Source organism: Oncorhynchus kisutch, linkage group LG26 (genome assembly GCF_002021735.2).
Source record: "Oncorhynchus kisutch isolate 150728-3 linkage group LG26, Okis_V2, whole genome shotgun sequence".
Classification (NCBI taxonomy): Eukaryota; Metazoa; Chordata; class Actinopteri; order Salmoniformes; family Salmonidae; genus Oncorhynchus; species Oncorhynchus kisutch.
Window position 1 is genome coordinate 39,406,197 of NC_034199.2, and position 24,454 is coordinate 39,430,650.

The window sequence follows — 24,454 nt, forward strand, 5'->3', positions numbered from 1 at the left end:
TTGTGTTATTGATCTATTGTCTTTCTCTCTGTGTTGTTGGGAAGGGCCAGTCAGTAAGCATTTCACTGTTAGTCCACACCTCTTGTTCACCAAGCATGTGATGAATAACATTTTATTTGATTATAGAAAACTGGACCGCAATATTGTACAAAGAGGTTAAAACAATATGAGATCATTTTAGAGTTTTTCTAAATTGTGTAATGTCTTGATCCCAGCCTTGAATAGTAAAGTGTGTTTTTTATTTTCTTCTAAGCAAGTGGTAAGGTAGTAAGTAAACTGAAGCATTTGATAATGGTATAAGATGACAGTATGGGTGGCAATGGAAAGAACAGTATATAAATCTATAATTTATAGACGTTCTTAGCCAGGACTGGCCTCATTAGCACTCAATACTGGGGAATGAAAGAGCATAGTTACAGACTACAAAATATAAGGTTATCTCAAATCCATTTTGGGACTATAGAAGAGAATAAGAAAAACGAATCTGGACCAACCAGCGAGGAAGCCGACTAAACCATTCCAACGTTTCTGAAACGACCTCCCACTAACAAGCAACGTTTGAAATGTGTTCTACCGTCTTCTGGTTTTGAGTCAGTGTTCTACCGTCTTCTGGTTTTGAGTCAGTGTTCTACTGTCTTCTGGTTTTGAGTCAGTGTTCTACCGTCTTCTGGTTTTGAGTCAGTGTTCTACCGTCTTCTGGTTTTGAGTCAGTGACTCTAGTCACTGAGTTAAAAATTCACTCCTTTTTCTCTCTCCAGTTCACCTTAGTTAGTGAATGTTTTTAACTGTGTGCTTTAGAGAAAAAGATCTCCTTAAAGCTTGACAGCCCAGCCCAGACTTTTATCTCCCTCACCAACTTCAAACATCAGCTATCTGAGCGGCTAACCGATCGCTGCAGCTGTACATAGTCTATTGGTAAATAGCCCACCCTTTCTCACCTACCTCATCCCCATACTGTTTTTATTTATTTACTTTTCTGCTCTTCTGCACACCAATATCTCTACCTGTACATTTTTTTTTTTTTTTTTTTTAACCTTTATTTAACCAGGTAGGCAAGTTGAGAACAAGTTCTCATTTACAATTGCGACCTGGCCAAGATAAAGCAAAGCAGTTCGACAGATAAAACGACACAGAGTTACACATGGAGTAAAAACAAACATACAGTCAATAATGCAGTATAAACAAGTCTATATACAATGTGAGCAAATGAGGTGAGAAGGGAGGTAAAGGCAAAAAAGGCCATGATGGCAAAGTAAATACAATATAGCAAGTAAAATACTGGAATGGTAGTTTTGCAATGGAAGAATGTGCAAAGTAGAAATAAAAAATAATGGGGTGCAAAGGAGCAAAATAAATAAATAAATAAAAATTAAATACAGTTGGGAAAGAGGTAGTTGTTTGGGCTAAATTATAGGTGGGCTATGTACAGGTGCAGTAATCTGTGAGCTGCTCTGACAGTTGGTGCTTAAAGCTAGTGAGGGAGATAAGTGTTTCCAGTTTCAGAGATTTTTGTAGTTCGTTCCAGTCATTGGCAGCAGAGAACTGGAAGGAGAGGCGGCCAAAGAAAGAATTGGTTTTGGGGGTGACTAGAGAGATATACCTGCTGGAGCGTGTGCTACAGGTGGGAGATGCTATGGTGACCAGCGAGCTGAGATAAGGGGGGACTTTACCTAGCAGGGTCTTGTAGATGACATGGAGCCAGTGGGTTTGGCGACGAGTATGAAGCGAGGGCCAGCCAACGAGAGCGTACAGGTCGCAATGGTGGGTAGTATATGGGGCTTTGGTGATAAAACGGATTGCACTGTGATAGACTGCATCCAATTTGCTGAGTAGGGTATTGGAGGCTATTTTGTAAATGACATCGCCAAAGTCGAGGATTGGTAGGATGGTCAGTTTTACAAGGGTATGTTTGGCAGCATGAGTGAAGGATGCTTTGTTGCGAAATAGGAAGCCAATTCTAGATTTAACTTTGGATTGGAGATGTTTGATATGGGTCTGGAAGGAGAGTTTACAGTCTAACCAGACACCTAAGTATTTGTAGTTGTCCACGTATTCTAAGTCAGAGCCGTCCAGAGTAGTGATGTTGGACAGGCGGGTAGGTGCAGGTAGCGATCGGTTGAAGAGCATGCATTTAGTTTTACTTGTATTTAAGAGCAATTGGAGGCCACGGAAGGAGAGTTGTATGGCATTGAAGCTTGCCTGGAGGGTTGTTAACACAGTGTCCAAAGAAGGGCCGGAAGTATACAGAATGGTGTCGTCTGCGTAGAGGTGGATCAGGGACTCACCAGCAGCAAGAGCGACCTCATTGATGTATACAGAGAAGAGAGTCGGTCCAAGAATTGAACCCTGTGGCACCCCCATAGAGACTGCCAGAGGTCCGGACAGCAGACCCTCCGATTTGACACACTGAACTCTATCAGAGAAGTAGTTGGTGAACCAGGCGAGGCAATCATTTGAGAAACCAAGGCTGTCGAGTCTGCCGATGAGGATATGGTGATTGACAGAGTCGAAAGCCTTGGCCAGATCAATGAATACGGCTGCACAGTAATGTTTCTTATCGATGGCGGTTAAGATATCGTTTAGGACCTTGAGCGTGGCTGAGGTGCACCCATGACCAGCTCTGAAACCGGATTGCATAGCAGAGAAGGTATGGTGAGATTCGAAATGGTCGGTAATCTGTTTGTTGACTTGGCTTTCGAAGACCTTAGAAAGGCACGGTAGGATAGATATAGGTCTGTAGCAGTTTGGGTCAAGAGTGTCCCCCCCTTTGAAGAGGGGGATGACCGCAGCTGGTTTCCAATCTTTGGGAATCTCAGACGACACGAAAGAGAGGTTGAACAGGCTAGTAATAGGGGTGGCAACAATTTCGGCAGATAATTTTAGAAAGAAAGGGTCCAGATTGTCTAGCCCGGCTGATTTGTAGGGGTCCAGATTTTGCAGCTCTTTCAGAACATCAGCTGAATGGATTTGGGAGAAGGAGAAATGGGGAAGGCTTGGGCGAGTTGCTGTTGGGGGTGCAGTGCTGTTGTCCGGGGTAGGAGTAGCCAGGTGGAAAGCATGGCCAGCCGTAGAAAAATGCTTATTGAAATTCTCAATTATGGTGGATTTATCAGTGGTGACAGTGTTTCCTATCTTCAGTGCAGTGGGCAGCTGGGAGGAGGTGTTCTTATTCTCCATGGACTTTACAGTGTCCCAGAACTTTTTTGAGTTAGTGTTGCAGGAAGCAAATTTCTGCTTGAAAAAGCTAGCCTTGGCTTTTCTAACTGCCTGTGTATAATGATTTCTAGCTTCCCTGAACAGCTGCATATCACGGGGGCTGTTCGATGCTAATGCAGAACGCCATAGGATGTTTTTGTGTTGGTTAAGGGCAGTCAGGTCTGGGGAGAACCAAGGGCTATATCTGTTCCTGGTTCTAAATTTCTTAAATGGGGCATGTTTATTTAAGATGGTTAGGAAGGCATTTAAAAAAAATATCCAGGCATCCTCTACTGACGGGATGAGATCAATATCCTTCCAGGATACCCCGGCCAGGTCGATTAGAAAGGCCTGCTCGCAGAAGTGTTTCAGGGAGCGTTTTACAATGATGAGTGGAGGTCGTTTGACCGCTGACCCATTACGGATGCAGGCAATGAGGCAGTGATCGCTGAGATCTTGGTTGAAGACAGCAGAGGTGTATTTAGAGGGGAAGTTGGTTAGGATGATATCTATGAGGGTGCCCGTGTTTAAGGTTTTGGGGAGGTACCTGGTAGGTTCATTGATTATTTGTGTGAGATTGAGGGCATCAAGTTTAGATTGTAGGATGGCTGGGGTGTTAAGCATGTTCCAGTTTAGGTCGCCTAGCAGCACGAACTCTGAAGATAGATGGGGGGCAATCAGTTCACATATGGTGTCCAGAGCACAGCTGGGGGCAGAGGGTGGTCTATAGCAGGCGGCAACGGTGAGAGACTTGTTTTTAGAGAGGTGGATTTTTAAAAGTAGAAGTTCAAATTGTTTGGGTACAGACCTGGATAGTAGGACAGAACTCTGCAGGCTATCTTTGCAGTAGATTGCAACACCGCCCCCTTTGGCAGTTCTATCTTGTCTGAAAATGTTGTAGTTTGGAATTAAAATGTCTGAGTTTTTGGTGGTCTTCCTAAGCCAGGATTCAGACACAGCTAGAACATCCGGGTTGGCAGAGTGTGCTAAAGCAGTGAATAGAACAAACTTAGGGAGGAGGCTTCTAATGTTAACATGCATGAAACCAAGGCTATTACGGTTACAGAAGTCGTCAAAAGAGAGCGCCTGGGGAATAGGAGTGGAGCTAGGCACTGCAGGGCCTGGATTCACCTCTACATCGCCAGAGGAACATAGGAGGAGTAGAATAAGGGTACGGCTAAAAGCTATGAGAATTGGTCGTCTAGAACGTCTGGAACATAGAGTAAAAGGAGGTTTCTGGGGGCGATAAAATAGCATCAAGGTATAATGTACAGACAAATGTATGGTAGGATGTGAATACAGTGGAGGTAAACCTAGGTATTGAGTGATGAAGAGAGAGATATTGTCTCTAGAAACATCGTTGAAACCAGGAGATGTCATTGCATGTGTGGGTGGTGGAACTAATAGGTTGGATAAGGTATAGTGAGCAGGACTAGAGGCTCTACAGTGAAATAAGCCAATAAACACTAACCAGAACAGAAATGGACAAGACATATTGACATTAAGGAGAGGCATGCTTAGTCGAGTGATCAAAAGGGTCCGGTGAGTGGAGAGGTTGGTTGGTGATTTAGACAGCTAGCCAGGGCATCGGTAGCAAGCTAGCATAGGATGGAGGTCTGTTGTTAGCCACCTCTTGCGTTCCGTCAGTAGATTAGTGGGGTTCCGTGTGGTAGAGGGGATCAATCCAAATCACACAACAACAAAAATAAAAACAATAGATATAGTTATAGAGGCCCAAGAAGAAAACATAATAATAATAATAAATAAAAAAATAATAAAAAATGTCCGATTGTCTATTCAGATAGCAGCCGGTAAGACAGCTAACGGTTAGCAGGCCGCAGATGGGCGTTCAGGTAACGTCGCGACGGAGGAGCCAGCCGAATAACTCCTTCGGGTAGATAACGTCGGCAGTACAGTTGTGAAGGCCCGGTGGGGCTCCGCGAAGGCAGCAAACTGGGTCCGGATAGGCGACTGCAGCCCAGGTGCGATTGATGGAACTCAGGAGTGATTGACGGAGCTTGCTAGCTCGCTACATGACCATCTGATCATTCATCACTCCAGTGTTAATCTGCAAAATTGTAATTATTTGCCTACCTCCTCATGCCTTTTGCACACATTGTATATAGACTCCCCCTTTGGTTTCTACTGTGTTATTGACTTGTTAATTGTTTACTCCATGTGTAACTCTTTGTTGTCTGCTCACACTGCTATGCTTTATCTTGGCCAGGTCGCAGTTGCAAATGAGAACTTGTTCTCTACTAGCCTACCTGGTTAAATAAAGGTGTTCTCAACTGGCCTACCTGGTTAAATAAAGGTGTTCTCTACTAGCCTACCTGGTTAAATAAAGGTGAAATAAAAAAAATAAAAAATAAACACTATTAAGAGAGAGCAGAAGTTTCATGCTGAGCACTCTAGTCTTGAGTTGGGATTCAGCAAGTTTTTCATTCCATGCCAGTAGGTACTGCTAGGCCGAAATGTCTTTTGAAATGTCTCTTTCATGTAATGTTTCAGATAGTGCATGTTTAAAAAAAAAAAAGGGCTTCATTTGGGAAATTGACGGGAGGAGAGAGTGGTGTTTTTGGAAAAGTCCAATGTGAACCATTTAAGGAAATTCTAACTATCTTTTGGTGTTCTTTTCATCAGTCCATTGTTTTGCATGTCAGCAATCAAGTTTTCAAGATATATAACTTTCAAAATACAGAAATACAGCCAAATGATGCATGTTGCATCATATGATGCTGCATTTTGCATCATATGATGCTGCATTTTGCATCATATGATGCTGCATTTTGCAGTATTCCTGGCTGTATTTCTGTATTTTAAAAGTAAATAATTACATTATGCACAAAAACGTTATTGTGCTAAGTGTTTAGCATATGTATTACATTATCGTCAATTTATTACATTATCGGCATTTTATTACATTATAAACGCAAAAGTGAACATTTATTAGCAGCTATTACATGATCAGTTGCTACAAGGCCTCTTTGATCAACTATGGTAGACTGACACGTCTAGTTCTCTCGCTGTACTGTTTATTATACAGCTTTGTTTATCTACCACCTTGCCGTTCTCATCTCACAGTTCTGAGGAACACTAATCAGGTCTAAGGCTGACATATGATATATATAAATAAACTAAGTTAAAGATTCAGAAGACTACTTTTTTGGGTGTGTTTTTCTTGTTTGTTTTGTGTTTGTCTTGGGGAGAAAATCTACAGGGGTTCTTTTTTTAAAGAGTTTCAGTACTACTCTCCTCAGCTATGCTGTGTTTTCTTTGTGGGGGATAGTTTGCCTCAGGGGAACCTACACTCACTCTCCAGTTTATTAGGTACACCCATCTAGTACCGGTCGGACCCCCCTTCGCCTCCAGAACAACTGGAATTATTTGGGGCATTCTACAAGGTGTCAGTAACGTTGCCATGCTGACACGATGGCATCATGCCGTTTCTGCAGATTGGACCAAAGATTCTCTATTGGGTGACGAGGATCGACAAATTGTGCGTTCCGAGATGCCGTTCTGCACACCACTGTTGTACTGAGCCGTTATTTCTGTTTTTGGCCCGACTAAGCTTGCATGATTACTGCCATTCTTCTTCAACCTCTCTCATGAACGAGCTGTTTTCACCCTGAGGACTGCCACTGACTGCATGTTTTTTGTTTGTCGCACCATTCTTGGCCCTGTCGTGCGTGAAAGGCCTAGGAGGTCGGCTGTTTCTGAGATACTGGAACCGGCGCGTCTGGCACTGACGATCATACCACGCTTAAAGTCACGTAGGTCACTAGTTTTGCCCACTCTAACGTTCAATCAAACAGTAACTGAATGCCTGTCTGCCTGCTTTATATAGCAAGCCACGACCACGTGACTCACTGTTTGTAGGAGCGATCCATTTTCGTGAGCGGAGTGGTGTACCTGATAAACTGTTGGTTAGTGTATGTGTTCCATTCTAGTCAAACCTTGCGATACAATTGGTCCTCAACTCTTCCTCAGCATCAAGAGAGAGCAGACTGGTGGACGACATAATCCTATACTAACGGGTGGTTGTCCCATGTTTCTCTCCAGCCTCCCAAAGTGAAATGCCAGACCAGAATATGGCACCCCAACATTGCTGAGACGGGGGAGATCTGTTTGAGGTAATTCACTTCTCACTTCGCCACACACTTCATTTAATTAACTTCAGCTCAAATAACAGCTGCCATTGTGTTCAATACATTTTGCAACGTTTTGTTATGTGGCTAAGTCATATTTCTTGGCGTACTTTCCGTTTCTTTGAAATATGTACAAACTGAGTACGCATCTGAGAATCGCCCTCTGTGCTCCATTTCACGTACTTTGATTTGGACTCACGCTCTGACCCTCCCGTGCTCCAATTTGCGTGCTTGGACCACGGTAGTATGCATATTGAGAAACACCCCTAGATGTTTGGCTGGCTCACTTTCTTTTGGGATTTCCAATCATTTATAGAGCAACCGATCACAAGTGAGGGTGTCATGGAAGAAAAGGTCTGGCAGTAGTACTAGACTATTTAAATGTAGATTTTTTTCCCCCCACCGGAGATTTGATTTCTACTTGTTTCTGTTTCCCCAGTTTGTTGCGGGAGCACTCTATCGACGGCACAGGCTGGGCCCCTACCAGAACGTTGAAGGTAAGTCTCTAATCTCTCTGGCATCAGTGCCCATCTGATTGAATCTCTCTAGTCCCCAAAACCCCCACTCTTATACTAGTAATGTACCTTTTGAAGCACCATGCACCCTCTTCCCCCCTGCTCTGAGAGGGAGATAGATACTAGAGGTCGACCGATTTATGATTTTTCAACGCCGATACCAATTATTGGAGGACCAAAGAAGGCCGATACCGATTAAATCGGTTGATTTTTATATATTTGTAATAATGACAATTACAACAATACTGAATGAACACTTTTATTTTATAATACATCAATTAAAATCAATTTAGTCTCAAATAAATAATGAAACATGTTAAATTTGGTTTAAATAATGCAAAAACAGAGTTTTGGAGAAGAATGTAAAAGTGCAATATGTGCCATTTAAAAAAGCTAACGTTTAAGTTCCTTGGTCAGAACATGAGAACACATGAAAGCTGGTGGTTCCTTTTAACACGATTCTTCAATATTCCCAGGTAAGAAGTTTTAGGTTGTAGTTATTATAGGACTATTTCTCTCTATACCATTTGTATTTCATTAACCTTTGACTATTGTATGTTCTAATAGGTTCTTTAGTATTGCCAGCCTAATCTCGGGAGTTGATAGGCTTGAAGTCATAAACAGCATTGCGAAGAGCTTCTGGCAAATGCAGGAAAGTGCTGTTTGAATGAATGCTTACGAGCCAGCAGCTGCCTACCACCGCTCAGTCAGACTGCTCTATCAAATCATAGACTTAAATGTAATATAATAACACACATAAATACGAGCCAGCTGCTGCCTACCACCACTCAGTCAGACTGCTATATCAAATCATAGACTTAATTATAATATAATAAACACACAGAAATACGAGCCTTAGTTTCCTGATTTGACCATATTAATGACCTATCATTTCGAAAACAAAATGTTTATTCTTCCAGTGAAATACGGAACCGTTCCATATTTTATCTAACGGGTGGCAACCCTAAATCTAAATATTGCTGTTACATTGCACAACCTTCAATGTTATGTCATAATTACATAGAATTCTAACGAGCCAGGCGGCCCAAACTGTAGCATATACCCTAACTCTGCGTGCAATGACCGCAAGAAAAGTGACACAATTTCCCTAGTTTAATATTGCCTGCTAACATGAATTAATTTAAACTAAATATGCAGTTTTTTTTTTAAGGCATTGATGTTTATGGTTAGGTACAGTGTGGCAAAAAAGTATTTACTCAGCCACCAATTGTGCAAGTTCTCCCACTTGAAAAGATGAGAGAGGCCTGTAATTTTCATCATGGCAAATGCGATTTTGTTAAATTATCCCCCGTCTGTCTTTGTTAGGAAGAAATGGTCTTCACACAGTTCGCAACGAGCCAGGCGGCCCAAACTGCTGCATTTACCCCGACTCTGTTGCACAGATTGCAAGAGAAGTGACACAATTTCCCTAGTTAAAAGAAATTCATGTTAGCAGGCAATATTAACTAAATATGCAGGTTTAAAAATATATACTTGTCTATTGATTTTAAGAAAGGTGTTGATGTTTATGATTAGGTACATAAGTGCAACGACAGTGCTTTTTTCGCGAATGCGCTCGTTATATCATCCGTTTGGCGAAGTAGGCTGTGATTCAATGATAAATTAACAGGCACCGCATCGATTATATGCATCACAGGACAAGCTAGATAACTACACATGGTTGATGATATTACTTGTTTAACAGTTGATTATGTTAAGATTGATTGTTCTTTATAAGGTACGTTTAATGCTGGCTAGCACCTTACCTTGGCTCCTTGCTGCACTCGCATAACAGGTACTCAGCCTGCCACTCAATCTCCCCGTGGAGTGCAATGTAATCGGCCATGATCGGTGTCCAAAAATGCCGATCACCGACTGTTATGAAAACTTCAAATCGGCCCTAATTAATCGGCCATTCCGATTAATCGGTCAACCTCTAATAGATACTGCTGCAGGGGAGGGAAACATGGTAGATAGATACTGCTACAGGGGAGGGAAACATGGTAGATAGATACTGCTGCAGGGGAGGTAAACATGGTAGATACAGTGCCTTGCGAAAGTATTCGGCCCCCTTGAACTTTGCGACCTTTTGCCACATTTCAGGCTTCAAACATAAAGATATAAAACTGTATTTTTTGTGAAGAATCAACAACAAGTGGGACACAATCATGAAGTGGAACAACATTTATTGGATATTTCAAACTTTTTTAACAAATCAAAAACTGAAAAATTGGGCGTGCAAAATTATTCAGCCCCCTTAAGTTAATACTTTGTAGCGCCACCTTTTTGCTGCGATTACAGCTGTAAGTTGCTTGGGGTATGTCTCTATCAGTTTTGCACATCGAGAGACTGAACTTTTTTCCCATTCCTCCTTGCAAAACAGCTCGAGCTCAGTGAGGTTGGATGGAGAGCATTTGTGAACAGCAGTTTTCAGTTCTTTCCACAGATTCTCGATTGGATTCAGGTCTGGACTTTGACTTGGCCATTCTAACACCTGGATATGTTTATTTTTGAACCATTCCATTGTAGATTTTGCTTTATGTTTTGGATCATTGTCTTGTTGGAAGACAAATCTCCGTCCCAGTCTCAGGTCTTTTGCAGACTCCATCAGGTTTTCTTCCAGAATGGTCCTGTATTTGGCTCCATCCATCTTCCCATCAATTTTAACCATCTTCCCTGTCCCTGCTGAAGAAAAGCAGGCCCAAACCATGATGCTGCCACCACCATGTTTGACAGTGGGGATGGTGTGTTCAGGGTGATGGGCTGTGTTGCTTTTACGCCAAACATAACATTTTGCATTGTTGCCAAAAAGTTCAATTTTGGTTTCATCTGACCAGAGCACCTTCTTCCACATGTTTGGTGTGTCTCCCAGGTGGCTTGTGGCAAACTTTAAACAACACTTTTTATGGATATCTTTAAGAAGGACATTGACCTCATCCCGTCAGTTGAGGATGCCTGGTCATTCTTTAAAAGTAACTTCCTCACCATTTTAGATAAGCATGCTCCGTTCAAAAAATGCAGAACTAAGAACAGATACAGCCCTTGGTTCACCCCAGACCTGACTGCCCTCGACCAGCACAAAAACATCCTGTGGCGGACTGCAATAGCATCGAATAGTCCCCGTGATATGCAACTGTTCAGGGAAGTCCGGAACCAATACACGCAGTCAGTCAGGAAAGCTAAGGCCAGCTTCTTCAGGCAGAAGTTTGCATCCTGTAGCTCCAACTCCAAAAAGTTCTGGGACACTGTGAAGTCCATGGAGAACAAGAGCACCTCCTCCCAGCTGCCCACTGCACTGAGGCTAGGTAACACGGTCACCACTGATAAATCCATGATTATCGAAAACTTCAATAAGCATTTCTCAACGGCTGGCCATGCCTTCCGCCTGGCTACTTCAACCTCGGCCAACAGCTCCGCCCCCCCCGCAGCTCCTCGCCCAAGCCTCTCCAGGTTCTCCTTTACCCAAATCCAGATAGCAGATGTTCTGAAAGAGCTGCAAAACCTGGACCCGTACAAATCAGCTGGGCTTGACAATCTGGACCCTCTATTTCTGAAACTATCTGCCACCATTGTCGCAACCCCTATTACCAGCCTGTTCAACCTCTCTTTCATCTCGTCTGAGATCCCCAAGGATTGGAAAGCTGCCGCAGTCATCCCCCTCTTCAAAGGGGGAGACACCCTGGACCCAAACTGTTACAGACCTATATCCATCCTGCCCTGCCTATCTAAGGTCTTCGAAAGCCAACTCAACAAACAGGTCACTGACCATCTCGAATCCCACCGTACCTTCTCCGCTGTGCAATCTGGTTTCCGAGCCGGTCATGGGTGCACCTCAGCCACACTCAAGGTACTAAACGACATCATAACCGCCATCGATAAAAGACAGTACTGTGCAGCCGTCTTCATCGACCTTGCCAAGGCTTTCGACTCTGTCAATCACCATATTCTTATCGGCAGACTCAGTAGCCTCGGTTTTTCGGATGACTGCCTTGCCTGGTTCACCAATTACTTTGCAGACAGAGTTCAGTGTGTCAAATCGGAGGGCATGCTGTCCGGTCCTCTGGCAGTCTCTATGGGGGTGCCACAGGGTTCAATTCTCGGGCCGACTCTTTTCTCTGTGTATATCAATGATGTTGCTCTTGCTGCGGGCGATTCCCTGATCCACCTCTACGCAGACGACACCATTCTATATACTTTCGGCCCGTCTTTGGACACTGTGCTATCTAACCTCCAAACAAGCTTCAATGCCATACAACACTCCTTCCGTGGCCTCCAACTGCTCTTAAACGCTAGTAAAACCAAATGCATGCTTTTCAACCGGTCGCTGCCTGCACCTGCATGCCCGACTAGCATCACCACCCTGGATGGTTCCGACCTAGAATATGTGGACGTCTATAAGTACCTAGGTGTCTGGCTAGACTGCAAACTCTCCTTCCAGACTCATATCAAACATCTCCAATCGAAAATCAAATCAAGAGTCGGCTTTCTATTCCGCAACAAAGCCTCCTTCACTCAAGCCGCCAAGCTTACCCTAGTAAAACTGACTATCCTACCGATCCTCGACTTCGGCGATGTCATCTACAAAATGGCTTCCAACACTCTACTCAGCAAACTGGATGCAGTCTATCACAGTGCCATCCGTTTTGTCACTAAAGCACCTTATACTACCCACCACTGCGACTTGTATGCTCTAGTCGGCTGGCCCTCGCTACATATTCGTCGCCAGACCCACTGGCTCCAGGTCATCTACAAGTCTATGCTAGGTAAAGCTCCGCCTTATCTCAGCTCACTGGTCACGATGGCAACACCCATCCGTAGCACGCGCTCCAGCAGGTGTATCTCACTGATCATCCCTAAAGCCAACACCTCATTTGGCCGCCTTTCGTTCCAGTACTCTGCTGCCTGTGACTGGAACGAATTGCAAAAATCGCTGAAGTTGGAGACTTTTATCTCCCTCACCAACTTCAAACATCAGCTATCTGAGCAGCTAACCGATCGCTGCAGCTGTACATAGTCTATTGGTAAATAGCCCACCCTTTTCACCTACCTCATCCCCGTACTGTTTTTATTTATTTACTTTTCTGCTCTTCTGCACACCAATATCTCTACCTGTACATGACCATCTGATCTTTTATCACTCCAGTGTTAATCTGCAAAATTGTAATTATTTGCCTACCTCCTCATGCCTTTTGCACACATTGTATATAGACCCCCCCTTCGTTTTCTACTGTGTTATTGACTTGTTAATTGTTTACTCCATGTGTAACTCTTTGTTGTATGCTCACACTGCTATGCTTTATCTTGGCCAGGTCGCAGTTGCAAATGAGAACGTGTTCTCAACTAGCCTACCTGGTTAAATAAAGGTGAAATAAAAAATAAAATAAAAGAAATGGCTTTCTTCTTGTCACTCTTCCATAAAGGCCAGATTTGTGCAATATACGACTGATTGTTGTCCTATGGATAGAGTCTCCCACCTCAGCTGTAGATCTCTGCAGTTCATCCAGAGTGATCATGGGCCTCTTGGCTGCATCTCTGATCAGTCTTCTCCTTGTATGAGTTGAAAGTTTAGAGGGACGGCCAGGTCTTGGTAGATTTGCAGTGGTCTGATACTCCTTCCATTTCAATATTATCGCTTGCACAGTGCTCCTTGGGATGTTTAAAGCTTGGGAAATCTTTTTGTATCCAAATCCGGCTTCAAACTTCTTCCCCACAGTATCTCGGACCTGCCTGGTGTGTTCCTTGTTCTTCATGATGCTCTCTGCGCTTTTAACGGACCTCTGAGACTATCACAGTGCAGGTGCATTTATACGGAGACTTGATTACACACAGGTGGATTGTATTTATCATCATTAGTCATTTAGGTCAACATTGGATCATTCAGAGATCCTCACTGAACTTCTGGAGAGAGTTTGCTGCACTGAAAGTAAAGGGGCTGAATAATTTTGCACGCCCAATTTTTCAGTTTTTGATTTGTTAAAAAAGTTTGAAATATCCAATAAATGTTGTTCCGCTTCATGATTGTGTCCCACTTGTTGTTGATTCTTCACAAAAAAATACAGTTTTATATCTTTATGTTTGAAGCCTGAAATGTGGCAAAAGGTCGCAAAGTTCAAGGGGGCCGAATACTTTCGCAATGCACTGTATATACTGCTACAGGGGAGGGAAACATGGTAGATAGATACTGCTACAGGGGAAGGAAACATGGTAGATAGATACTGCTGCAGGGGAGGGAAACATGGTAGATAGATACTGCTGCAGGGGAGGGAAACATGGTAGATAGATACTGCTACAGGGGAGGGAAACATGGTAGATAGATACTGCTACAGGTAGATATGGTAGATAGATACTGCTACAGGGGAGGGAAACATGGTAGATAGATATTGCTACAGGGGAGAGAAACATGGTAGATAGATACTGCTACAGGGGAGGGAAACATGGTAGATACTGCTACAGGGGAGAGAAACATGGTAGATAGATACTGCTACAGGGGAGAGAAACATGGTAGATAGATACTGCTACAGGGGAGGGAAACATGGTAGATAGATACTGCTGCAGGGGAGGGAAACATGGTAGCACTAGTCTAAAAAGTGCTGCGTGCGTCATTGCGAAGCGCTCACCTGTTGGTTTTCTTAATACCTTGCCTGCTTCAAATCAAATCAAATCTAATTTTATTTGTCACATACACATGGTTAGCAGATGTTAATGCGAGTGTAGCGAAATGCTTGTGCTTCTAGTTCCGACAATGCAGTAATAACCAACAAGTAATCTAGCTAACAATTCCAAAACTACTACCTTATAGACACAAGTGTAAGGGGATAAAGAATATGTACATAAAGATATATGAATGAGTGATGGTACAGAGCGGCATAGGCAAGATACAGTAGATGGTATTGAGTGCAGTATATACATATGAGATGAGTATGTAAACAAAGTGGCATAGTTAAAGTGGCTAGTGATACATGTATTACATAAGGATGCAGTAGATGATATAGAGTACAGTATATATGTATACATACGAGATGAATAATGTAGGGTATGTAAACATTATATTAGGTAGCATCGTTTAAAGTGGCTAGTGATATATTTTACATCATTTCCCATCAATTCCCATTATTAAAGTGGCTGGAGTTGAGTCAGTGTGTTGGCAGCAGCCACTCAATGTTATGGTGGCTGTTTAACAGTCTGATGGCCTTGAGATAGAAGCTGTTTTTCAGTCTCTCGGTCCCAGCTTTGATGCACCTGTACTGACCTCGCCTTCTGGATGATAGCGGGGTGAACAGGCAGTGGCTCGGGTGGTTGTTGTCCTTGATGATCTTTATGGCCTTCCTGTGACATCGGGTGGTGTAGGTGTCCTGGAGGGCAGGTAGTTTGCCCCCGGTGATGCGTTGTGCAGACCTCACTACCCTCTGGAGAGCCTTACGGTTGTGGGCGGAGCAGTTGCCGTACCAGGCGGTGATACAGCCCGACAGGATGCTCTCGATTGTGCATCTGTAGAAGTTTGTGAGTGCTTTTGGTGACAAGCCGAATTTCTTCAGCCTCCTGAGGTTGTCTGTGATGTGTACGCCAAGGAACTTAAATCTTACTACCCTCTCCACTACTGTTCCATCGATGTGGATAGGGGGGTGTTCCCTCTGCTGTTTCCTGAAGTCCACAATCATCTCCTTAGTTTTGTTGACGTTGAGTGTGAGGTTATTTTCCTGACACCACACTCCGAGGGCCCTCACCTCCTCCCTGTAGGCCGTCTCGTCGTTGTTGGTAATCAAGCCTACCACTGTTGTGTCGTCCGCAAACTTGATGATTGAGTTGGAGGCGTGCGTGGCCACGCAGTCGTGGGTGAACAGGGAGTACAGGAGAGGGCTCAGAACGCACCCTTGTGGGGTCCCAGTGTTGAGGATCAGCGGGGTGGAGATGTTGTTGCCTACCCTCACCACCTGGGGGTGGCCCGTCAGGAAGTCCAGTACCCAGTTGCACAGGGCGGGGTCGAGACCCAGGGTTTCGAGCTTGATGACGAGCTTGGAGGGCACTATGGTGTTAAATGCCGAGCTGTAGTCGATGAACAGCATTCTCACATAGGTATTCCTCTTGTCCAGATGGGTTAGGGCAGTGTGCAGTGTGGTTGAGATTGCATCGTCTGTGGACCTATTTGGGCGGTAAGCAAATTGGAGTGGGTCTAGGGTGTCAGGTAGGGTGGAGGTGATATGGTCCTTGACTAGTCTCTCAAAGCACTTCATGATGGCGGAAGTGAGTGCTACGGGGCGGTAGTCGTTTAGCTCAGTTACCTTAGCTTTCTTGGGAACAGGAACAATGGTGGCCCTCTTGAAGCATGTGGGAACAACAGACTGGGATAGGGATTGATTGAATATGTCCGTAAACACACCAGCCAGCTGGTCTGCACATGCTCTGAGGGCGCGGCTGGGGATGCCGTCTGGGCCTGCAGCCTTGCGAGGGTTGACACGTTTAAATGTTTTCCTCACGTCGGCTGCAGTGAAGGAGAGTCCGCATGTTTTGGTTGCGGGCCGTGTCAGTGGCACTGTATTGTCCTCAAAGCGGGCAAAAAAGTTATTTAGTCTGCCTGGGAGCAAGACATCCTGGTCCGTGACGGTGCTGGTTTTCTTTTTGTAATCCGTGATTGACTGTAGACCCTGCCACATACCTCTTGTGTCTGAGCCATTGAATTGAGATTCTACTTTGTCTCTACTGACGCTTAGCTTGTTTGATTGCCTTGCGGAGGGAATAGTTACACTGTTTGTATTCGGTCATGTTTCCAGTCACCTTGCCCTGATTAAAAGCAGTGGTTCGTGCTTTCAGTTTCACTCGAATGCTGCCATCAATCCACGGTTTCTGGTTTGGGAATGTTTTAATCGTTGCTATGGGAATGACATCTTCAACGCACGTTCTAATGAACTCGCTCACCGAATCAGCGTATTCGTCAATGTTGTTGTCTGACGCAATACGGAACATATCCCAGTCCACGTGATGGAAGCAGTCTTGGAGTGTGGAATTAGATTGGTCAGCGTTGAACAGACCTCAGCGTTGAACAGACCTCAGCGCGGGAGCTTCTTGTTTTAGTTTCTGTCTGTAGGCAGGGATCAACAAAATGGAGTCGTGGTCAGCTTTTCCGAAAGGAGGGCGGGGCAGGGCCTTATATGCGTCGCGGAAGTTGGAATAGCAGTGATCCAAGGTTTTACCAGCCCTGGTTGCGCAATCGATATGCTGATCAAATTTAGGGAGTCTTGTTTTCAGATTAGCCTTGTTAAAATCCCCAGCTACAATGAATGCAGCCTCCGGATATATGGATTCCAGTTTGCAAAGAGTCAAATAAAGTTCGTTCAGAGCCATCGATGTGTCTGCTTGGGGGGGGAATATATACGGCTGTGATTATAATCGAAGAGAATTCCCTTGGTAGATAATGCGGTCTACATTTGATTGTGAGGAATTCTAAATCAGGTGAACAGAAGGACTTGAGTTCCTGTATGTTGTTATGATCACACCACGTCACGTTTACCATAAAGCATACGCCCCCGCCCCTCTTCTTACCAGAAAGATGTTTGTTTCTGTCGGGACGATGCGTGGAGAAACCAGCTGGCTGCACCGTCTCCGATAGCGTCTCTCCAGTGAGCCATGTTTCCGTGAAGCAAAGAAAGTTACAGACTCTGATGTCCCTCTGGAATGCTACCCTTGCTCGGATTTCATCAACCTTGTTGTCAAGAGACTGGACATTGGCGAGGAGAATGCTAGGGAGTGGTGCACGATGTGCCCGTCTCCGGAGTCTGACCAGAAGACCGCTTCATTTTCCCCTTTTACGAAGTAGTTTTTTTGGGTCGCCGGCTGGGATTCATTCCGTTGTCCTGGGTGAAAGGCAGAACGCAGGATCCACTTCGCGAAAGTCATATTCTTGGTCGTACTGATGGTGAGTTGACGCTGCTCTTATGTTCAGTAGTTCTTCTCGACTGTATGTAATGAAACCTAAGATGACCTGGGGTACCAATGTAAGAAATAACACGTAAAAAAACAAAAAACTGCATAGTTTCCTAGGAACGCGAAGCGAGGCGGCCATCTCTGTCGGCGCCGGAAGTAGAGGTTCAAGGTTCATTCTGAAATCTAAACGAGCACTTATGTGTGTTCTTTAAACTAGCATGAACCATGACTGTCTTCCACCAGCCTTTCTCATCTCTACAATTGAAAGATCCCAGTCTTTTCTAAAAAAGGAGGGCACTTTAAATTGTGTGAGAGTTAATGCCATCAGCCTTACATTGCGTTTGGTAGATGTCCGGACTGAGAACGTAGGATAAATCTCACTGCCTTAAGGGGACTGAACTGCAGGTAGACCTGGGGTACTTTGCTAAACCTTTCTCTGCTGAGGGGTGTGTGTTATAGGACGAGGCCCTATACTACTCTCATTGGTGGTGGTCTGCTGTCATGTATTGATCCTCTGGGAATTGGCTCACTGTGAAGCAGGGCTCCATGCCTGAAAACTCCAAAAGTTGACCTTTTGATAAATGGCACACGTTTGACCCCAGAGACATGGGGTTAAACATGTACTATGCATTGGACTTGCTTTAGAATTCCAGATACATTTACGATCCCTTGTAAAAGGGTAATTTGGGGTTTCAAACTCCAAACCTAAATCTATTAGATGTGTCCGTATGACTTATGACCAATACACACCACTAATGTTTTTGGTGTTCAAACTCCAACTGTATCTTAATGGTAAAACTCAACCCTGAGGCATAGCCAGCTGGTCCTACCACTTGCTTACAGCTACACTAGGGTCAGACAGACTTTCTGTGTCGATTAAGACGCTAGCGTGAGATATGTACCTCAATCCAGAGATGAGAAATTCATTGTACTCTGAATTGTCCCATTATCCCAACTGTTACACAGAGAAGAAAACGGTCCTTTTCCTCCTCATGCTAAGTAGCATCAGCCATAGTGCAATTGTAAGCAAGCTGGTCGGATCTGCTGGCTCTCCTGAGGCCTTGATTGTTTTGATTGTGTCTCACTGCTGTGTTACCCTTCTCAGAAGCCACAACCCGACCAACAGCCCCCTACCATTGTTCCTTCTCTAACGAACTACCTTCCATCTATCTCCCTGTCACACCTACGTCATACCAAATCAAACTTTATTGGTCGCACACACAGATTGTGTTACAGCAGGTGCAGTGAAATGCTTATGTTACTAACTCCAACAGTGGATTATGTGTTTTGCAAATAAAATACACATATATTTGTTACATTTAACCTTTATTTAACTAGGCAAGTCAGTTAAGATCAAATTCTTATTTATAATGACGGCCTAACCTGGCCAAACCTGGACGACGCTGGGCCAATTGTGCGCCGCACTATGGGACTACCAATCACAGCCGGATGTGATACAGCCTGGATTCGAACCAGGGACTGGAGTGACACCTCTTGCACTGCGATGCAGTGCCTCAGACCGCTGCGCTACTCGGTAGCCAAAATCAAAAGAAGAACAAGTCCAGTTAACCGTCCAGAAGATGGGGTGTATATCTCCTCGATCTCCTCTAAACCCCTCTGTCACGCTGAGATCCCATTCAAATGGATTCCGTTTGTAGTGCCACAGCCACTGCATATTTAAAGGCCCTCAGCTCAAAACTTTGTTGATTAAATAGATGGTGTTGGAGATAAATGACGTGACACTGAAATAAGCTGTTGTTATTGTTGTGCTGCTGCTCATCTCCAAGTTGCTATACAACACACACACACACACACCACGTCCATCACAAGATGCTATGTTAATCACATTACAGAGGGGTTGCTGTGATGTCATACCAGCTCCTCTCGCTAGAAGCTTCTTTCCTTCCACAGTTAGTTAGGACGTACCACCAGCCCCCTGTACTGACCCCAATAAGGAGCTTGTTGGGTAGAACCTCTAGCCCCCTGTACTGACCCCAATAAGGAGCTTGTTAGTTAGGACGTACTACCAGCCCTCTGTACTGACCACAATAAGGGGCTTGTTAGTTAGACCGTACTACCAGCCCCCTGTAACTGACCCCAATAAGGAGCTTGTTAGTTAGGCCGTGCTACCAGCCCCCTGTACTGACCCCAATAAGGAGCTTGTTAGCCAGGACGTCTAGCCCCCTGTACTGACCCCAATAAGGATCTTGCTAGCCAGGACGTCTAGCCCCCTGTATTGACCCCAATAAGGAGCTTGTTAGCCAGGACGTCTAGCCCCCTGTATTGACCCCAATAAGGAGCTTGTTAGCCAGGATGTCTAGCCCCCTGTATTGACCCCAATAAGGAGCTTGTTAGCCAGGATGTCTAGCCCCCTGTACTGACCCCAATAAGGAGCTTGTTAGCCAGGACGTCTTGCCTGCTACGCAACACCATGCTCATCTCCACACTACATACAGCCAACTGCCAGGTCCACACACATACACAGGCACGCGCTCACGACGACTAACTACATCATGCTCCCTGACTCGCTCTCGTTTTCTGTTCCTGTGAGAGGGCTTCCTTGTGTAATGAACAGTTCTGATATCCCCGTGACGCCCTCAGCTAACCGATGTCTTACTTGGCGAACGATGACTAGATAAATCGATCAACCAGTATAACCGTCCAATATTATCGGCCTAGCGATGTAAGCCTTCCAGAGTGGGCATGATGGTTTGACTGTGCGTAGCTTGCCACAGCGTATTTCAATAGGTAAATAATCAAAAGTACACCTCACCAAGCAAGCAGCCCTGTCCTCGTCACATTCTATTTTTGCTGCATTAACATTTTCAGTCATCAGCGCATGCCATTTTGCAGTTGAAATATATAGCCAGTACATTTTGTATTGGATAACACTGTAATTGACATTATGGTTTCAGTAAGAAAACATTGTCAGAATGAGCAGCTTGCGTGTGGTTGTTACATTATGGTCACAACCACCTGAGGTATAATTAGAATGGTCATAACAGGCTCTCATTGCGATGTTGCCATAAAGTGTTTCTTTACATGACCTTTGACTGTTGTAAAAGCACCGTTGTGAATCTACTAATACAAAATGCTGACATCTAGTGGTGACATTACAGGGCTCCACAGTGCCACCATTTTACTTGCATATGTGCCTAAATATTTTGCTGTGTAACTTGAACTTGTAATTCAGAGCACCAGTACGCCTAGAAAATGAAGGATGCCAGCTTAGGCGTAACTTAGGCGCACATGTGATCCAACAAAAGGTATGTTTTTCAGTCCACCTCTGAACAACAAATATATCGGTCATTTGTAACTTTTTCCTCCCTAAAATCGGAATCGGACCCAAAAATACCATATTGGTCGGGCTCTAACAATGACACCCACAGCCAGTCAGGGTTACTATACAGCGTGGAGTGAGACTGTTTCAAAAGCAATTGATATTAACGTATCCTCATTAACCTGTTGTTCTTCATACTGTGATAACATCCAGATATTTCTGCAGTCTCAAAGCTGTGGGAAAGGGTGTGAAGTAGTAGTGGGTTATGGAGTGCAGTTGGATAGCTGGCAGTATACTCCTACAGCCTAGCTACGGTGTGTAAGAAGGATAGCATCTGACTTTAGGCAGTGAAGTAAAAATGGTCAATGCAGATAGTCTGGGTAGCTATTTGGCACTCAAAAGGCTTGGGGGTGGAAGCTGTTCAGGATCCTGTTGGTTCCAGATTTTATGCATAGGTACCGCTTTCCGTGAATAGCAGAGAGAACAGTCTTTGACTTGGGTGGCTGGAGTCTTTATCAATTTTGTAGGTGCTTCTTCTGACACCGCCTGGTATAGAGGTCCTGGGTGGCAGGGAGCTCGTATGCACTACGCTCTGTAGTGCCTTGCTTATCGGATACCAAGCCGTTGCCATACCAAGCGGTGATGCAGCGAGTCAAGATGCTCTCACTGGTGTAGTCGTAGAAATTGTTGAGAAGTACAGTAGCTATTTAAGAGAATAATGTGGACAGGAGGCACTGTCTGAGCAAGGGATTTGTTTGTGGGGGAGAAACTGCTAACTTCCTTCTATTCTACACATTTTGCAATTGGGCTAAACAGAAATGTGCAGTTTTATAGCTAATCTATTAATATTCAACACATTTAGAATAGTACATGTTTAAAGCTAATTTCCAGCTATTCTACACACACTGCCATGCGGTAGAGAGAAATATTTGCAGTTTTCAATCTAATCATGCTGTTCTACACATTTTGCAGTGAGGCTGAGAGAATTTGGCATTTTTACAGCTTATTTCCTGTAATTCAATATTATTTTACCAAGGGTTATGACCTGTTCGTGTGGGGAGGGAGGGGGGGTTGACCTCCAGGGAACCCCCATCCCAAAAAAGAGACTGTGTTTCCCCCCATCCTTGAGAGGGGGGGGCATGGTACGCCATTGACAGCAGGAGTAATACTAATATCAGTTCTGAGGAGAAGATTGTAATCATTAGGCATTAGGCTCCTGTACTGCTGCTATCAGGCAGAGGAAGGAAATGATCTATGTCAGTCAGTACCTGAGGTGATGGTTGGCTGCCTGGCCTGTTCAGGCTCGTTCTACTGGACAGCTGTGATTTTGCGTGTAAATTAGCCAGCCTAGTAATTGAGGCAATCTGCTGCTGCACAAGGTCTGCTTTCCAAATGACGGCCTATTCCTTTAGACCACTACTGTTTACCAGGGCCCAATAGGGTGCCATTTGGGGCACAGACTAGGTCTAGCCTACTTAATATTGGCCATCGTGAGACAGCAACGTGAAGAAAGCCTGGCTATGTCCGAATACTCGTACTTGCATTCTAAATAGTAGGGATTCTGGGTATGACTTTTAAAGTATGTGAAATTGTTTAAATTGAGCTTGCTTTATATGCCAGGATTTACGGATGGAAGGAATCAACACAATTGTTCATTGATGAGGCATTCTCAGTAGAGCCTAGTATGTTATTTGTTTCTGCTATCGTTTTTACTAAACAGTGCTTTTCTAAATATTATGTAGTACAGTTATTACACAGCATGTTTTAGTAAATAGTATGCAAGACAGATTTCAGACATAGCCATTGTCTCTTTTTGCACAGTAGGCATATATCAGAGTGCTAGTATACTTGCTAGTATTATGCTGAGCTACCTTCCTCCAGGGAGGTGTAATACGATGACTGAGTATCATCTCACTCTCTGTTAGCTACCAGTAGCTGGCCCGTAGGAACAAGCTCTCTTTTTTATTTTACCTTTATTTAACTAGGCAAGTCAGTTGAGAACAAATTCTTATTTTCAATGACTGCCTGTTCAGGGGCAGAACAACAGAACAACAGATTTGTACCTTGTCAGCACTGGGGTTTGAACTTGCAACCTTCCGGTTACTAGTCCAACACTCTAACCACTAGGCTACCCTGCCGCCCCAGGGTAGCCTAGTGTTAGCTACCAGTAGCTGGCCCTTAGGAGCAAGCTCTCTGTTAGCTACCAGCCCACAACATCACCGCTGCCCAGACCCACCTGTTCACACCCCCATCTCCAGCGCCCGTATCACTCTGCCACATGGCCTCAAACTGCACTATTTAGTTTCTTTCCACCGCCCACACACTTTTAACATTTAGATAACAAAGCGTTTGACCTTTCCATTGTGTTAATGATGGAGGATTGGTTGACTTACAGTTTTAAAGTATATGTTTTTTCAAGATGATTGACAAGAAAAGTATCGTCCAACCCATCAGGTATCTCACTGCACACTCATATGTCATGTCTTGAAATATGCAGACAGATTAAAATTAAATTGATATTGTAATACTTCTGCCAACTTTCTAACTCCGCCCATAACTTTTGGACTTCATAGCATTCCCAGAATGCGTGGATTATCGAGTCATTGTTAGTTTTACACTTTTGATGGCATAGAACGCCCTTCTTGCCTTGTCTCTCAGATCATTTGCAGCTTTGTGGAAGCTGATGTTTAGGCCAAGGTAGGTAGTCTTTTGTGTGCTCTAAGGAAACGGTGTCTAGATGGAATTTGTTTTTGTGGTCCTGGTAACTGTACATTTTTTTGGAACACCATTATTTTTATCTTACTGAGATTTACTGTCAGGGCCCAGGTCTGACAGAATCTGTTCAGAAGAGCTAGGTGCTGCTGTCGGCCCTCATTGGTTGGGGACAGAAGAACCAGATCATCAGCAAACCGGAGACATTTGACTTCAGATTCTAGTAGGGTGAGGCCGGGTGCTGCAGTCTTCTAGTGCCTTCGCCAATTTGTTGATATATATCTTGAAGAGGGTGGGGCTCAAGCTGCATCCCTGTCTCACCCCACGGCCATGTGGAAAGAAATCAACAAAGCATGAGAGGACTTTGCTTTTATTTAGGTTTGTTAGTCAATCACTTCTGTGGATTGGGATGATCAGTCCTTGGTTCCAAATATTGGCAAAGATGCCAGAGCTGAGGATGATGTTAAAGAGTATAACCAATTGGAATTTGTGGTCTATATATTTTATTATTTAATTTAGGGTACCATCAACACCACAGGCCTCACTGCAGACATCCTGGTTCAAATCCAGGCTGTATCACAACCAGCTATGGTTGGGAGTCCCATAGGGCGGTGCACAACTGGCCCAGCATTGTCCGGGTTTGGCTGGTGTAGGCTGTCATTGTAAATAAGAATTTGTTCTTAACT

General features: G+C 44.3%; 1 protein-coding gene across 3 annotated transcripts in view; it reads left to right on the forward strand.

Annotated features, from left to right (window-relative positions):
• Positions 1–24,454, forward strand: part of LOC109871034 (NEDD8-conjugating enzyme UBE2F-like) — a 104,641-nt gene that overhangs the window by 32,097 nt on the left and 48,090 nt on the right. For all 3 annotated transcript variants that reach the window (XM_020461800.2, XM_031805657.1, XM_031805655.1), the window contains 2 exons: positions 7,258–7,328; positions 7,783–7,840. In XM_020461800.2, the coding sequence (XP_020317389.1) occupies positions 7,258–7,328; positions 7,783–7,840 (129 nt within the window). The remainder of the gene's footprint in view (positions 1–7,257; positions 7,329–7,782; positions 7,841–24,454) is intronic.